Source organism: Bombina bombina, chromosome 3 (assembly GCF_027579735.1).
Source record: "Bombina bombina isolate aBomBom1 chromosome 3, aBomBom1.pri, whole genome shotgun sequence".
Lineage (NCBI taxonomy): Eukaryota > Metazoa > Chordata > Amphibia > Anura > Bombinatoridae > Bombina > Bombina bombina.
In genome coordinates, this window is record NC_069501.1 from 937,442,513 (window position 1) to 937,460,156 (window position 17,644).

The 17,644-nt window shown below is 33.9% G+C and overlaps 1 protein-coding gene across 1 annotated transcript; it reads right to left on the reverse strand.

Moving 5' to 3' along the window:
• Positions 1–870: 870 nt before the first annotated feature.
• On the reverse strand, positions 871–6,220 carry LOC128651983 (protocadherin-8-like). Its single transcript, XM_053704938.1, has 4 exons — positions 3,869–6,220; positions 3,497–3,564; positions 3,151–3,281; positions 871–1,461 (listed from the first exon to the last, which is right to left on the reverse strand). The coding sequence occupies exons 1-4, from the start codon at positions 6,218–6,220 to the stop codon at positions 1,079–1,081; spliced, it is 2,934 nt and encodes a 977-aa protein (XP_053560913.1). The 3' UTR covers positions 871–1,078.
• Between the last annotated feature and the right edge of the window lie 11,424 nt (positions 6,221–17,644).

Here is a 17,644-nt window from a genome sequence, read left to right on the forward strand (position 1 = left end):
TTTTTTTTTTAGGACCCTTGGGCCCCTCAACAAAGACTGGGCCCAGGGCAGCTGCCCCTTTTGCCCTGTGTTAAAGACGGTCCTGTCTGCAAGTACCTTACAAGTTTACAGAGTAGTAATTTGTCAGTATACTTTTATATATTGGATTTCTGCACTTCGGAGTCTATATATTCCAACTTACAAGTGTAACCTGGATGGGACATTTAAGATCATGAAAAATGATGTTCATTGTTATTATTATTTTTTTCTATATTTCTGTCATATTAAAATGTTATTCAAACCTGTCACATTATTTATTGTCCCTAACATTGCTCACCCTTACTTAATTGGTTTTGAAGGACATAAAATGTAGCATGCAAGCCAAATAAATGATTGTATTATGTCCTTGTCATTACTAATACACCTCAATGGCTAGATTATTATGAGTATGAGAACTTTTCAAATTTTTGTTTGTCAAGGCCTGTTTTTTTATTTATTTACTTATTATTTTATTTTAGCTTTGCATTAGAAAAGATATATCAAGATTAACTGAAAACACTCTAATGGATTATTGCTTTCATCATAAAGAAATACAGTGAAAAAACAGATACATTGGTAAAGACAGTATAATTTGTTTTATAAAATAAATATTTATTGATAAAGTATAAGTATACTTTAAAACATAAAAACAATGCCATATATACAGATTCTTACTTATAGGTTAAAACATACAATATATACAAAAAGAACAATTGATACATAAACAACATTAGCTACTCCCTTGTAAAGTGTTGAAGTGTTTAAAATCCATTCACTATATACTGTGAGAATATCCGTTTATGGAAAAGTAAAAAACAAAAACAAATATTTTCCACTGAAGCTGCTGTGGTTATGCTTTTTTATCAGTATCAGTAGTGTGGCTAATTATGATAAATGTAATATATTGTTCTATGCATTTCAGTGATGACTAAAATGTGAACCTAGAATTGCAAATAAAAAGGAACAATTATCATATTTCTACTGGTTAATCATGTGATCAAATGCATATTAGCCACCTGATTAAAAAGCTTTTTTGTTTGTTTTTTTTAATCTAAAATAATTAAAATGCTGTAGCAATCTCAGAAGAATTAGGATGCAAAGAAATGTCTGGATTATGTTTCTCTTCATATCTTCTGGATAATCTTGATGGAGAAAAGGTTCCAACACTGTTGAGAAGGTATCTTTCATATTCAACCTGTGTTCTTTCAGTCTTTGGGACATGGACATAGTAATATGAGTCTTTAAGGTAATGTTGAGGTATAGGAACATTAGGTACTCTTGGGTGATGAGTGTTGTAATAGGTTGGAACTACAGGATAAGACATAGTGTACCCTTTTTCACAGTGCAGCATATGGTTCCCACTTATTGACGTTTTATTTGTTTGATAAGTGCAGTAGTTTTCTGCATTCCTTTTGGCCAATTGGGAGTCATTATGTGCAGCACCTATAAAATGAAGAAAAAGAAATTAATGTTTTTATCCATGTCACCATTTCCACCATTGATGCTATAAATATTTAACAGCATTGATACCTAAATTCATTGCATGGGATTTTAAACAACTTACTAGTTTACTTCTATTATCATATTTTCTTTGTTCTCTTGGTACCTATAGTTGAAAAGCAGAGATATAAGCACAAGAGCGTGCACGTGTCTGGGGAACTATACGTCAGCACTTTTGCAAGAATGTTATCTATTTGAAAAAGCACTAGATGGAAGAATTATTTCCATCCATGTAGTGCTTTAGACACCTAGGTATCTCTTTAACAAAGAACACCATTAGAACAAAGCTACTTTCAAAACAGAAGTAAAATGGAAACTTTTTTTTTTAATTGTATGTATTATATCCCTTTAATATCCAGTTTGTTACTTAAAATTTAAGTTTTTATTTATCCATCTTAAATGCAACTTTGTATTTATTTCTACATTATACAACTAAGCTCTGAGTTTTTATGCTGTCAGGTGACAGTGGTAAGAAGCAAAAAGAGGAGATGACAAAGAACAGAAATGGGCAGCTATTGGAAGACAAGACAGGGTGAAGGGTATACAAAACACCAAGGTAAATAATAACTAGAGAGCGATAAAGGGGCAATTGCACATGTTCTTAAAGGGACACAGACCCAAAACGTTTCTTTTATGATTGAGATAAATATGCAGTTTTAAAAATGTTTACATCTATTATAAAATTGACTTCATTCTTATGGTATTTTCTGATGAAGAGCATACCTAGGTAGGTGCCGTGCATGTGTCTGGAGGACTGTTTTGCAAAATATAACATTTTTAAAAGTATTCTTTCAAACCTACTGCCATATAGTGCTCCAGACCGAGCCTTTCTGCAAGATTTTCAACAAAGGACACCAAAGGACCAAAAAAAAAATGTAATGATAATGGTACATTAGAAAGGCTTAAAAAATAAACACTTTATCTGAATCATAAAAATATTGGCTTTGTGTACCTTTAAATATATACTTATATAACTCATGATGGATTTGCTTCAGTATAAAATGTAGGTATTTTTATAATTTAATTATTTCTGGAACAAATGCCACATTTCAGATTAAATGGAATAAATAAATTGCATTTCAGTTTTGAATAGTTGCATTATACTAATACAAATATATGGGCAAAAATGCTGCTAGTACAAGTCATCTTTGGTTTATTGTCAGCTTTTACTGTGACTGGAGCATATGTACATATGCCTTGGGTACCTGATCAGAGAGCAAAGGTTGAGTAAAAAATGACTCAGTTTGCATTATCTCTGACAAAATCATGCCACTGCTGGCTCTCAGTATAAGCAAGGTGTTTGAAAGAGAGTGCACAGGCATATGTACATATGCTCCAGCATGCACAGTAAAAGCTGTCACTGATCCGATGATAACTTGTACTAGCAGCATTTTTTTAATACATGTGTATTGCAAAATCTTCTTTTAAAAATTGAAATGCACTCATTGGTTTCATTTTTGTGCCAATAAGATTTGAGAGTCCCAATCTTTATTGAAACACCCCAATTCTGAAAGGTTTAATACTATTTTTCTAGGCTGCCCCTTGTTTACATGTCATTGCTCTATGCAGGACAAAAGATATGTAATCAAAGGAAACTGAAATACAGAAATATGTGGTTGAATCAGGACTCACCAGCTTGTTTCTGTGTATCCTGTTGATGTTTTTTCAGTGCTTCCCCACTGGTGTCAGAATCACTGTCATTGAAGTCACTGTCACCTCTACCACTGTCCTTTGCACTGAGCCTCTCCAGATGAGAATGTCCACTGAAATAAAAAATAGAAATTAAACTAAGTTTCATTTTGAATTATATTTAAAGTTTAATCCTACATTGTGTAAATAATTAACATTATTTTTTAAAGGAAATATTGTCATTTTTTTTAAATATATGCTTACATAAAACATGCCTTATACATTACTAGGTGCTAAGGTAATCAATTAAAAAACAATCTTTCCATTAAATGTCTCATGTTAAAAATACCTTTCGCTCCTCACAGATTTCTCTTCATGCCAACTTGAGGTGTGTTCTGATGGAACAGAGATTGAACCCTATAAGAAAATGAAGTTGTTACTTTCAAAATGTTTAAAATACACAACACTTATAACACTATACAGGGTGCCCAGTTCAAAATCCTGATTTGTAAAATTTGCAAAAAAAAAGATTTTTTTTTTTAAAAAAAATGAAATCAGAAAAATCAGAATATATTCTAATAATGCATAGTTTATAAGCAAGTTCTTAATATGGATACCTGGTCATAAGAAGCTAAATATGATTAAATAAAGCAGCTATAGCTGCATTTTTACATAAACCCATTAAATATGTCAAAGTTTATTTAAATAGGTGTGTACTTACATGGAATGAACTTGTATGAGTACTTGGGTTGATCTCACTGCAGTCCTCAGACTCTGTGCTGATAGAGATCTGGAAGGAATCAGACTGGGTGACAGAGTTGCTTGAGCTAGCAGATTTAGGAGGAGCAGCATTGTTCAGCAATTTGTCTTCTCTGTAAATTTTCTTGTTAGTTGCTTCACTCTTGATTTGATACGGTTTTCTCTTCCAGGTACAGGCAACGAATATGATGGCTGTAAGTAGCAAGCAACAACCACCAGCTAATACTGCAATGAAGATAAAGGTGAGGTCAATCTGGTGCTGCTCTTTAGCAGACGGCTCCATGACCACTATATCAATGCTGGCAGGGGTGGTATCTGTTAGAGTGAACTTAATGGCTGCACTACAGAATAAGGAAGGCCTGCCACTGTCATACACTGCAACGTCAATGCTCAGGTCCTGCACTTCCAGAGAGTGTATTTGTCTTCTTAAAAACACTTCACCTGTTTCTCTGTTGATGGAAAATAGCCTGTGGTTGTCTCTTGTTATTGTGTAGAACAAATGTGAATTCAGTCCTTCATCTGCATCACTAGCTTTAATCTGGAAAATTAAATAACTTTCAGGTGCTCTGATTGGTAGCATAATCTCTGCAGATCCATTTGTCAGGAAAGGATATGTTATTACGGGAGGGTTGTCATTTTGATCAATTATGTTGATTTTCATTTGTGTGCGAGTTGAGAGTTCTGGGATCCCATTGTCTGTAGCCTGGATTTCAAGATCTATTTGCTTAATCTTTTCATAATCAAAACTTCTCACTGCACGCAGCACACCAGAGACAGAGTCAAGAGCAACATATGTGGACAATGTTTGCCCCATCACTTTAGTGTCCACCAGGCTGTAAGTTACCTTTCCATTATGTCCTAGGTCAGGATCTCTGGCTATCACTGTAGTAATATAAGCTCCAGGTGCATTGCTTTCCATGACAGCCACATCATTCAGTGATTTGACAAATATGGGGGCATTATCATTCTCATCACTTACTCTGATTGTGTGAGTTTTGTAGGTTTTCAATGAAGGGAAACCTAGGTCTTCAGCCACAATAGTCAGGTTGTACTCTGCTATCCTCTCTCTATCTAAAGCTGAGGTGGTGACTATCATAAAGCTGTCCTCATATGCCTGCTGCAACTTGAAGTGCTCGTGTCCATAAAGTGTGCAGTGAACTTGCCCATTGGGCCCAGAGTCTCTGTCTGTTATGCTGATTAGAGCTACAAAGCTGTCTCTAGGGGCTGACTCTGTAATGTAAGGGACTCCTGCACTAATAGAAGTCAGAGGGGTGATGGTGATCACTGGGGCATTGTCATTCACATCTACAATTTTCACAGTTATTTTACAGGTAGCCGTTAGTGGGTTTGGGCCCAAGTCTTGAGCCTGCACATCAAATTCATATGTTTGTTTGGTTTCAAAGTCAACGTGTCCTTCAAGAGTTACTCCACCAAATTTAGGATCAATTTTAAACAGTTGACGAACCTCTGTAGAAACCTGGGGGCTGAAACCATAAACTACTTCTCCATTCATGCCTTCATCACTGTCAAATGCATTAAGATCCAAAAAAAGTTGTCCTACTGGGGAATCTTCCATAAGATCTATGGTGAATGTACTTTTCTCAAACACTGGGCTGTTGTCATTAAAATCCAAGACTCTGACATTAACCACTGCACTTGCAGAGCGAGATGGACTTCCCCCATCTGATGCAACCAGTTCCAAAGTGTAAGATGGTTGTGCCTCCCTGTCCAACTCTTTCATTAATACCAGATCTGCATATTTTACACCATCAGTTCTGGTCTGCACCACCAAGCTGAAAAGGCTGTTATCTGAGATTTGAAAGCTTTGAATAGAATTTGACCCAACATCTTCATCAACTGCTATTCCTAATGAGATCCTAGTGCCAACAGGGGCACTTTCAGAAACCTCTACATTTATCTCAGTACTGGGGAAATGAGGGCTGTTGTCATTGATGTCTTTCACCTCCACTAAAATGTGAATCAGCGTCAGTCGCTCCTTAGAAAAGCTAACAACATCCAGGGAAAGGATGCATGGGACAGACTGCTTGCAAAGCTGTTCGCGGTCTATCCTCTCCCCAATACTTAACTGCCCATCACTCTCTCTGACGTGGATAACTGTTGTATTGAATTGCTTCAGACGAAAGTTGGTGACAGAACTCTCTGTAAAGTTGAACACTGAGTGGTTGGACAGAACTGCAATGACTGTTCCAGGAGCCTCTTCTTCATAAGTGTAGAAATAGAGAGTCTCAGATATTACTGATTTAGAAAGCATAACCAGCAACAGCAGCAAGGGACCTTTTAAAATAATCCACATCTCTTCTTGTTTCTTGCGCTTCTTTGGGATAGAATAAAGCAAAGTAAAAGTCCTTATGTTCTTTTTAAGTTGAAAACAAATAAGTTCAATAATTTAGTTCAACTATGCAGTCAGCCACTTAAATCCTGTTAGAATGGTCCCTGCAGTAAATTCAGAAGCAGTGTCTGTTTATCTGATGTGTCTCATCTCTCCCCTCAGGTTATATCCTCTGGGATATGTAAATGAGACTCCCCTTTCACCAATAGCTGTTCTGTTTGACAAAGGCAAATGGCAAGTGAGGCTGAACAAATGAAGCTGTCATTACTGGGATCTCAGATGAAGTTTGTATAATATATAAAACAGTTATATTTTATGACATCTGAACAAATCAGTGTATGTTTGTATCACTTCAATTACAAATCGCAAAACAAATCACAATTTAGCTGTAATATATAGGTTACTAATTGATGATTTAAAAAAAAAAACTATTCATATTATTCAATATTAAATTGAAGTCAAAGATAATAATGACAAATTATTTACTGAATAGTATTATCTGTTTTAATTAAAACTATACTTTATTGTGACTGCAACTACAAGTAATCAATGTTTTTTTTTTTTTTTTTTGTAACATCCACAATGCTGAAGTACTATACAGTTTGTGTATAATATTAAATTAAAATGTTGATAATCTGTCAATATATTTATATCTATTTGTCTATCTATTAAAGGGATACTGAACCCAAAAATGTTCTTTCATGATTCAGATAGAGAATACAATTTTAAACAACATTCCAATTTACTTCTATTATCTAATTTGCTTCATTCTTTAGATATCCTTTGTTGAAGAAATAGCAATGCACATGGGTGAGCCCATCAGATGAGGCATCTATGTGCAGCAACCAATCAGCAGCTACTGAGCCTATCTAGATATGCTTTTCAAGTATATCAAGAGAATGAAGCAAATTAGACAACAGAAGTAAATTAGAAAGTTGTTCAAAATGGCATGCTCTTTCTAAATCATGAAAGAAAACAATTGGGGTTTAATGTCCCTTTAAAGTGTTGATAATCTATATCTATCTATCTATTTCTATTTATCTATCTATCTATATATACTGTATATCTATATATATGTGTATGTATATATATATATATATATATATATATATATATATATATATATATATATATATATATATATATATTATTAGTATTAGTAGTTGTTTTAGAGTGCCAACAGATTTGGCAGTGCTATAAACAAAGGTCTAATATGCAAGGTAGCATTTATAGGAGACAAATGGGTAGAGGGCCCTGCCAAGAGTTGATAGATAGATAGATAGATAGAGAGATAGAGGTAGATAGATAGATAGATAGATAGATATAGTTAGATGATAGATAGATAGATATATAGATGCTAGATAGATAGATAGATAGATAGATAGATAGATAGATAGATAGATGATAGATAGATAGATAGATAGATAGATAGATAGATAAATAGACAGATAAATATTGACAGATTATCAACAGTTTAATTTAATATTATTTGAAGCCAGGATTGTGTTTGAAATGGTACTGGAGACATTGATCAGTGTATATGACGTGTATCTAAATTTGAATGTATTTTTGTGTTGGTTTGTGTAGACAACTGAAAGTTTGTATGTATAAAATAAGCTGATTAGTTGATAATATTAGAGGTAGGGTAAAATTTGTTCATTGGAAGGTATTTGAATGAGGAAACAGTACTTTGCTTTAACTTAATTAATCCCTTCTAGTAATTGATTCATCAATTAGTAATTTGATCTTATGTCCTCAGGTCTTTTTAAAAACAAAGTAGCTATAGACATCTAAGGAACAGTAGTTACCTATTTATGAGACTGGGATGGCTGTGATTGTGAAATAATTATATGAATATTCTCAGTTACTATATATATATATGTGTGTGTTTGTGAAGAGGAGTAGATGTAATCAGCGCTAAGTACAGACCCTGAGGTTATGTGAAGTTGTGTATAACTTAAAAATGCTGCCTAATACCTGAACACAGGAAATCTGGGGTCTCCACCCCAGAGTGCCTATTGTTCAAAAATTGAAACAAGAGAATGTGAAAGAAGAGTGGTAAAAGGCGCACAAATAAGCTATTGATAAAAAAATGTTTCCACAATGGAATCATATGGCAAAAATGTAATGAATAAATATCCTTAATGATTCTAAAAAGTAATAAATGAATAATAATGAGTAAATTCACAGGTGACACTCCAAATAATGCACCCCTCTGAAAGTGTACCTAAATAAATCACATTCAATGAGTATTGGTTCCTAACTGTTCATTGGTGCATCAGCATATGAAAACAAAGAAAGGACAAAAATATATTAAAATGGATTAAACAAATAAATGTTCAGTCATATGAATTTCAGATAAAACTTTGTGAAAAGTGGCTCCAGTGGTTTCACCATTTACATGTAAAGATTATCAACTTACTAGAAACAACCCCAATCATTAAAGATTATCAACTTACTAGAAACAACCCCAATCATATGAGGTAATTTGACCTTGATACATGTAGATGTAATGCTTTGATTAATAAAATATTTCTTTATGGTTAAGTCCTGTGAGTGCCCTCATCATTGAGAAATTTGCATAAAATGTAATTCAAGAACAGACACCCGGGCAAACAAAAAGGTATAGGAGTGAGTGCATGAGGTTGGAATAATAATATATATATATATATAAAATATATCACTTGCAAAAAGACAAATACAGTTAGTATGGGATACAAATATGTTTTATTTTGTGCTACATCTGCCATACTGTGTATAGACAACAAACTGCATTTTGGTGCAATTTCTACAAGCATTTGTTATCAAAATTATCAACAAAAGATACAGCAACCAAATTTGTAGATCTATTTGGAAAGTTCCAAGAAATAACACAAATGCTCCAAAAGTGACAAGTGGCGAAGTGAAAAAAGAGCAATTTGTTCCTCTTGCTCAGTTTGGTACAATTGTGTTGTTCCCTCCAGCCAGCCGAAGTGTCACTGCCCCCCACAGTGAGCCCTGTTGTCCCTTAAACAAGAGCAGTAAAACACTAATCACTACAAGCAGTCTGTAAATTAGACCAGAAAATTGGATTTCAATGATGCTAAAAAGATATGAATGAATTAACTTATTATGAACTTCAGCACTGCAGCTGCTACATATTGTTTGAAGACAGCCAATGTATAAATGTAAACCAGAACTACATTTTGCAGAGTACAATTCCCTGCTATTTTCTGCTTTAAAAAAATAACCATTTTTTTTCTGGAAATGAAATGTGTAGAAAAGTGTTGTAGCAGCCCTCCTTCATATACAAGCTGTCTTATTTCTCTTTTAAAGGGTAAGCATAGGGTTAGGCCTGTTTGGAATTTTAGGTCTAAGGTACAATAGTTTACAAGTGTTGGGAGACAACAACACACCCTGCGCTTGGCTTTACTATGTTGTAGTTTGCATTACTAGGTAAAATGTATAGACACCTAAATACATTATTTCAATTTTAAACATGTTAAAACAAACATTTTTTTTTAGTTGTTTTTTTTTTTTTTTTTTAAATAAAGTATATTGCATTGTAATTAGTTAAAACTAGCCCCCATATACCCACATTTATCTTACCCACACTTTTTTTTTACATTTATATATATATATATATATATATATATATATATATATATATATATATATATATGTCTGTCTACCTATCTATACATACATATCTATACAGTCTACTGTGAAATTCTCTCCCCTTTCCAGTGATCAATTGTACCTGCTGGAGTGTATTACATTGTTTATAAACAGTTACTTTGCTTCTATGTTGTCATTTCAAATAGCTAATTTTGCCTGCTGTATTCCCATCAAATGTCAATGCTGCAGTATTAGCTATAGAAAAGCTACGTAAAAAAGAAGCAGTGGCTGATATTACTCTCCCAGTGGGGGTTAAAGGTACTAAATGTTAATTTTAATTTGCTCTCAAAGTATTGCTTTTGTGTATACAGTCAGAGGTAAGAAAATGAGGTCCCTGAGTATGTATAGAGAAAGATCAGATTTGAATGTCGGCTCTCCCTGCAAATTCAATCAATTTGTTCCACCAAGCAAAAAAGAAACGGGGGGACACTGTTTCATGTGCAAAAATAAACATGAAGGAGCAATTTCCTATATATTAATCAATGGAAACACTTTAAAGGAAACTAATTTTAAAGCACGCTGACCCTTTAAATATTAAAGTCCCTATATAGAAAAGTGTGTAATTGAGCTACTTTTAAATCATAGTTCTTTAAAGGGGCACACATGTCGAAATAAAACTTTCATAGTTCAGATGCTGCTGGCACTTTTAGAGATTTTTCAATTTACTTCACTTATTAAATTGACACTGTTCTCTTGGTATCATTTGCTGAAAGCATACTTAGATAGATTCAGTAGCAACAATGTACTACTGGGACCAAGATGGTGATAATGTACATGTGCCTTTTGTCAGATGTGTTGAGCTAGGTTCCAGTAGGGCATTGTTGCTCTGCAGCTGGCTTTAACTATGTGTTTCAGCATTTTGCAAGGGTTAATGCAAACAATAGTGTAATAATAAAAAGTTTTAATACATTACAGTTTTTGCGTTAAGGTCCCTTTAACGAGTATCTAACCTATCATTTTTGGCTCTATCTTCTTATTTAAGGCAGGCACAGGCCTGGTCTATTAGATAAATATATACAGAAAACACACTGCACACACTAAATGAAGATGTACATTAAAATAGCCCCTTCATGGTAAAGACTTTGCTTCTATGTACTTCAGATACTAATGTGTACCTCCTATGAAGAATTCTGTCTGATAATATTGTATAATGAGGAGATTACCTCATGAACTACATACATTTATCATCCAAAGTGAAAAAAAACATTTTTTGTTTCTTCTTTGCTAGTCTTTTTAGGCATTTATTAAACTTGTTTCTATAATATTCCCTGAGTGTCTAGACATTTAGATGCTGAAACATCTCATTGTTCTAAAAACAATTGGAAATCAATATGACAGGTATGAGAGGTAAAGGTCTATCTGATTTCCCAGGGTTATGAGCAGGTCCTTCCCTTGGACATACGGTGGTGAAAGAGTGTAGAGTCATAGGGCAGAGGTGAATAGGGTTAATCCATACAGAGTCTAGGGTGGGCATAGAATAAAACTAATGGTTACCCACTTTGAAGTTATCTATCAGATTGAAGGTTTCCTTCAGTTTGTGTATTTAAGTTGTCAGTTACAATTATGTCAACTGAATTTAGTTAATAAAATAGACCATTTGCACATTCCTTTTCATTTATGCTTAAAAACAAACAAAAAAAAACACTTTTTTTTTTCTTAAAAATGGTATATTGTCAGTTTTTGTGGTTATGAATTATAGTAATTTTCATTCTCATATGTGGTTTTATTAAATAAAGCAATATGGGCTAGATTACAAGTGCGGCGCAAACAGTTTTGTGCTAGCGCAATTGCGATTTTGCGAGCCATTTTTAATACGCTGATATTACAAGTGCTGCAGAATTGCAGTTGCGCTAACACAATCGCCGTTTCCGCTTCAATCATTTCCGCAATCTAAGACATGTGGTAGACTTGTTTACGAAAAGAAAAAGTTGCACAAAACACAACAAAAATACACTACAAAGTACATTTTCACCCATAAATAAACTATTAACCCCTAAACCTCCATCATCCCACATTGCAAACACTAAATAAAAGTATTAACCTCTAAACCTCCATCCCCCCACATTGCAACATACCTAAATAAACTATTAACCCCTAATCTGCCACCCCCCCCCCACATCGCAAACTACCTAAATAAACTATTAACCCCTAAACCGCAATCCCCTACAACCCAAAGATATAAACTAACATCTAAACCCCTAACCTAACACCCCTAACTTAACCCAAATTAAAATACCCCTAAATTAACTAAAAAAATCCTAACTACTTTAAAATAAAAAAATAAAAAACCTGTAAAATTAAATAAAAACCTAATCTTGCCTTCAAAAAAAAACTACCATTACAGAAAAATAAAAAAACTACCATTACAAAAAATAAAAAAACCTAACGTGGTCAGCTATTTTGATTAAAATAAACACTACCCCCTAACTTACAACCCACCCCTCCAAAATAAAAAAATAAAAAAATGAAATTACCCATTGCCCTGAAACGGGCATTTGGATGGGCATTGACCTTAAAAGGGCATTCAGCTCTTTTGCTGTCAAAAAAACCCACAAACACTAATACTAACCCCAAAGTTGGTACTCACCGATGATGATGGGCGTTGCTCCATCTTCATCCTTCTTCATTGCGGCGGTCCATCTTCATCTATCTTCATCACAGCGGAGGTCCATCTTCTAACTTCATCCCAGTGTCGGCGGCGCAGTCAGTGGCGATAGTGGTGGCGATGTTGGTGGTCCTCTTCAGATCTTCATGCGGTCTCCAGCAGCCGCACACTGAATAGTGAATTTGAGGAACCCCTTTCATATAGGGGTACCCTTGCATTCCTATTGGCTGATTTGAATCTTCAAATTCAAATCAGCTAATAGAATGTAAGGAAAAAGCTGGGTGAGGGGGGTTGTAATGATAGGGGGTTAGGGTTTTTAAGGGCTATTGGTAGTTTATTTTTAGAATAGTTTTTTTTTTATTTTGTGGTTGCTGTTTTTCTTTAAGGGGTATTAGAATAGGATTATTATTTTTTTATTTTTGGTCATTTGTTTTTTTATTTTCTGTAATATTATTATTATTTTTTTTTGTAATGGTAGGTTTTTTGTAATTGTAGGTTTTTTATTTTTTGTAATGGTAGGCTTTTTTTTCTGTAATGGTAGTTTTTTTATTTTTCTTTAATGGTAGTTTTTTTTATTTTTCTGTAATGGTAGTTTTTTTAAGGTAAGATTAGGCATTTATTTAATTTTACAGTTAATTTTATTTTATTTTAAGGTAGTTAGATTTTTTTTTAAGTTAATTTAGAGGTATTTTATTTTGGCTTAAGGGGATATTAGGTTAGGGGGTTTAGATGTTAGTTTATAGCTTTGCATTGTGGGAGGATGGCATTTAGAGGTTAAAAGTTTATCTAGGTACTTTGCAATGTGGGGAGGGATGGTGGTTTAGGGGTTTATAGTTTAGTTAGGTACTTTGCGGTGTGGGGTGAAATTTTAGGAGTTAATAATTTATTTAGGTTTGCTGCGATGTGGGTGGATGGTGGTGTAGGGGTTAATACTTTATTTAGGTATGTTGCGATGTGGGGGATGGCGGTTTAGGGGTTATTACTTTATTTAGGTATGTTGGTGATGTGGGGGATGGTGGTTTAAGGGTTAATACTTTTATTTAGTGTTTGTAATGTGGGGGTGGCGGATTAGGGGTTATTAGTCAAGGGGCTTATGATAGGGTGTTAGTTAGGCGGCCACTCTGCTCCAATACCACTGCAGAGAGTATGGTAGGGGGACATCATGTGAGCCTGTGCACACTGCATGCACGACATGGAGGGAGCCAAGCTGGAGGCCATATGGACCGGTGCGGAGCGCAAGTAAGTAGTAGCAGCACAGGCACAGCTGTACTGGTTGTAATGGTGCATACGAGCAAGTGCCTGTTAGTGCCTATTGCCAGGGCCGGCTCAAGACATTGTGCTGCCTGGGTCCGAGATTACAATGACTCCCCCTAATAATAACATTATTGATTAACATATCAACCTACTAGCCTGGCCACTGACATTACTAAGCTTGCCTACCTGCATGCAACCAATGCATATACAGAATTTCAGCATAAGTGGGAAAGAATTTAGGGGGTTGATTCTGTGTCTTTCTGCATTCCTGCACAGAGACAGAAGACAGGGGTTTGACAGTGACTGACTTAGTCAATAAAGTGCTACTCCTTGTTGAGTGCTGCCTGGGTCCCTTGGACACACTTGGTCCCATGGTTGAGCCGCCCCTGCCTATTGCCCAGAACCCAGTCTCTACTCAGAGCGGGTTGGGGAGGGGAGTAGAGTCTGAAAGTACCTAGTATTATGGATAAGGTTGGAGCTTAGGTAGCGTTGGCCTATAGTTATGGTGATGTTATTAGCCATAGTTACTGGGTACAGTTGCAAGGGACTTTGAAAGTAATTAGTATTAAAGGGCCATTATACACTCATTTTTCCTTTGCATAAATGTTTTGTAGAAGATCTATTTATATAGCCCATAAAGTTTTATATATATATATATATATATATATATATATATATATATGTGTGTGTGTGTAAATATATATATAATATAAATGTGTGTATATGCATATAATGTAAATGTGTGTGTATATATATATATATATATATATATATATATAATATAAATGTGTATAAATATATATATATATATAGACAGGCAGGAAATTGCACTCCCAATAACCAAAAGTCCTTATGCCCTGGGTGCAGCAAACAGAGTAGATAGAAATGCAAGACAAGTGCACTCCAAGGGACTTTTCAAAATCACTTTAATCAGTGTTAACGTTTTCGGACATAATATAGTCCGTCTTCAGACAAAAAATTTTTTGTCTGAAGACGGACTATATTATGTCCGAAAACGTTAACACTGATTAAAGTGATTTTGAAAAGTCCCTTGGAGTGCGCTTGTCTTGCATTTCTATATATATATATATATATATATATATGTATGTGTGTGTAAATATACATATATATATATATATATATATATATATATATAATATAAATGTGTGTATATATATATATATATATATATATATATACATGTGTATACATATATATATATATATAATATAAATGTGTGTATATATATATATATATATATATATATATATATATATATATATATATGTGTGTGTGTGTAGAATGAATGCCAGAATATAGGCTGATCCTTAAGTTTTTCCAGGGCTGCATTTTTTCCCCAGTCCGGCCCTACGAAAATGAGAGGTCGTTTGAGAGAGTAGGCACTTGTAATCTAGCCCTATATGTGCCATTGCATAGATAAAGAAATTCAGCATAGCATTGAGCACATTTAAATGCATAAACTGACAGAGAAACAGACAGAGATGATGGGTAGAGAGGCAAACATGCATATAATAAAACAGAATGACAATAAATAGATACATAGATAGACAGACAGATAGGCAGATGATAGATAGATCTGAATTTGTCTTATTAACACACACATACATTTATTTATTTTTATTTATTTTTTAATGTTTGTATTTATTTTTGTTTGATAAAGCAAACTATTTTATTTTCAGGAATATTTGCCTTAAATATTTTTTTCATATGTAACATGAATGCTTGACCAATCATAACTTTTAGCCCTGGTATTGCTAAATAAAGAAGCCTTAGTCATATTTTTCTACCTGTACTTATATAGCAAATATGACCACAAACTGATACAATTTAAGCAATTTTCCAGTATACTTATTTTATCAAATTTGCTTCATTCTCTTGGTATAATTTATTGAAGGGGAGCAATGCAAAACTGGGAGCTAGCTGAACACATAGGGTGAGCCAATTACAAGAGGCATATATATGCAGCCACCAATCTGAATCTATCCCCCAGTGTTGCATTGCTGCTCCTAAGCCTAGCTCATTTTTACTTTTCAAAGATGCCCATTAGAAAACAGAAGTGAATTGGACAGTTCTTTAAATTTGTATGCTCTGTCTGAATCATTAAACTTTACTGCACTTTAAATATGTTTGTGGATTGTAAATAGCGAGTACACAGTTTAGTGGAGACATCAATGAACACAAACAGGTTGTTAAGGAGTGGCCAATTACCTGTGTTTATGAGCTCACCAAATAAAATCCGACCCTGCTAATTCTTAATTAACCTTTTTGTCACAGACTTGTTTCTTAATCAAATTTAGTGGCTCTTAGTGGCCTTTTTACAATGATTGCATTTCCTTTCATTATGTCACACTATAACACATTACACATATTTCTGTAGCTAATGCTGTGTATGCATTAAAGGGCCCTTATACACTAATTTTTTCTTTGCATAAATGTTTTGTAGATGATCTATTTATAAAGTATGTTTTTAAACCATTTTATACTGGATTTTTATATCAGTATCTGTGCATCTTATTCTTTATAGGAGAGTCTATTACATGCCGTTATATGAAAATGAGTGTATACTGTCCCTTTAAGCTGAAACCAGCTTTTTGAAAGGACATGTGATGGAAGTGAAAATGAACCTTTCGTGATTTTTCTGAATTTAATATACCAGCATTTCAGCAGTATCTGATTGCAAACAACACATTTTGTAAAATGTATCACAGCTTTTTTGTGTTTTATGCCGTGCATGAAACCCATAACACATACAGACCTCCTCTTGTGCTTTACTTTCAAATGGTTTGTTATCCTTTGTCATGTAACATTTGTCATGTAACATTTGTCATGTAACATTTGTCATTTAACATTGAACACTACAGCTCCATAAAACCTATTGTGACAACTAGTTGTGTAATAACTTACACAGTTTATAGGCAAACTGATTTCCTATATAAACCTCATATGACAGCTTTGGTGATTTCCCCCCTTCCCTTTCAAATTAATTTTAATTTGTTTGTATCACTGCAGTATTCACTTAGAATAACTGTTCAAACTAGTCAACAATATAACTGCACACTCCAATTGAATACATGAAAATAAATTAGACTCTGTATCACAGGCTTTTAAATGGATTTTTTTTACTAGTATTTTCACAGAGCTTCATGGGTAGAAGCAAACGTTACCAAATCTAACCAAAGTAAACACAAGACAGCTAATTTATTGTATTTCACTTAGCATTAGTATCACTTCATGACACATTCAATTAATAATTAAATGTAATCATAAGGAACTGTAAGTTACATGTTTATATGTCCAAACACTTCATTGGATTAATTCATTCTGGTATTCTGATATTCTGGTGATTTGATGTTGTTTGTGCTATTTCAATACTATAAAAATATGACCTAACCATTGTTCTAATTCAAATATTAATAGAGCATTGTTCAAATCTTTAACATGCAAATAACTAAGAATTGCCACTGTAAAAATGTCAAATGCTCCCAGCTGATATGGAGTTAATATGGCCTCATAACACACTTATACATATTGCTGCCAACATGGCAGAAGCTCAAATTATGCTTTTTTTTTTTTTTTTTTAATTATTTGGGGTTGACCAATTTGTTAGTATGTTGGTATCTCAGCATTCATTTTAAATACAGAAAGATTAGAAATATCTATCCAGTGCTGTCTGAGATATTTTCCAGACAATAGGAACTTTCCAAACTTGCTCAATATAGTGCTTTGAGAATTAGCCATATATACAGCCTTGATTTTATGTACGATGATCCTGTGAATTTGAATTTACTTTTAGGGATTTTTTTATCTAAAAAAGCAAATTTTGTAATGTAAGTTTTCTTAAAAAGTATGCA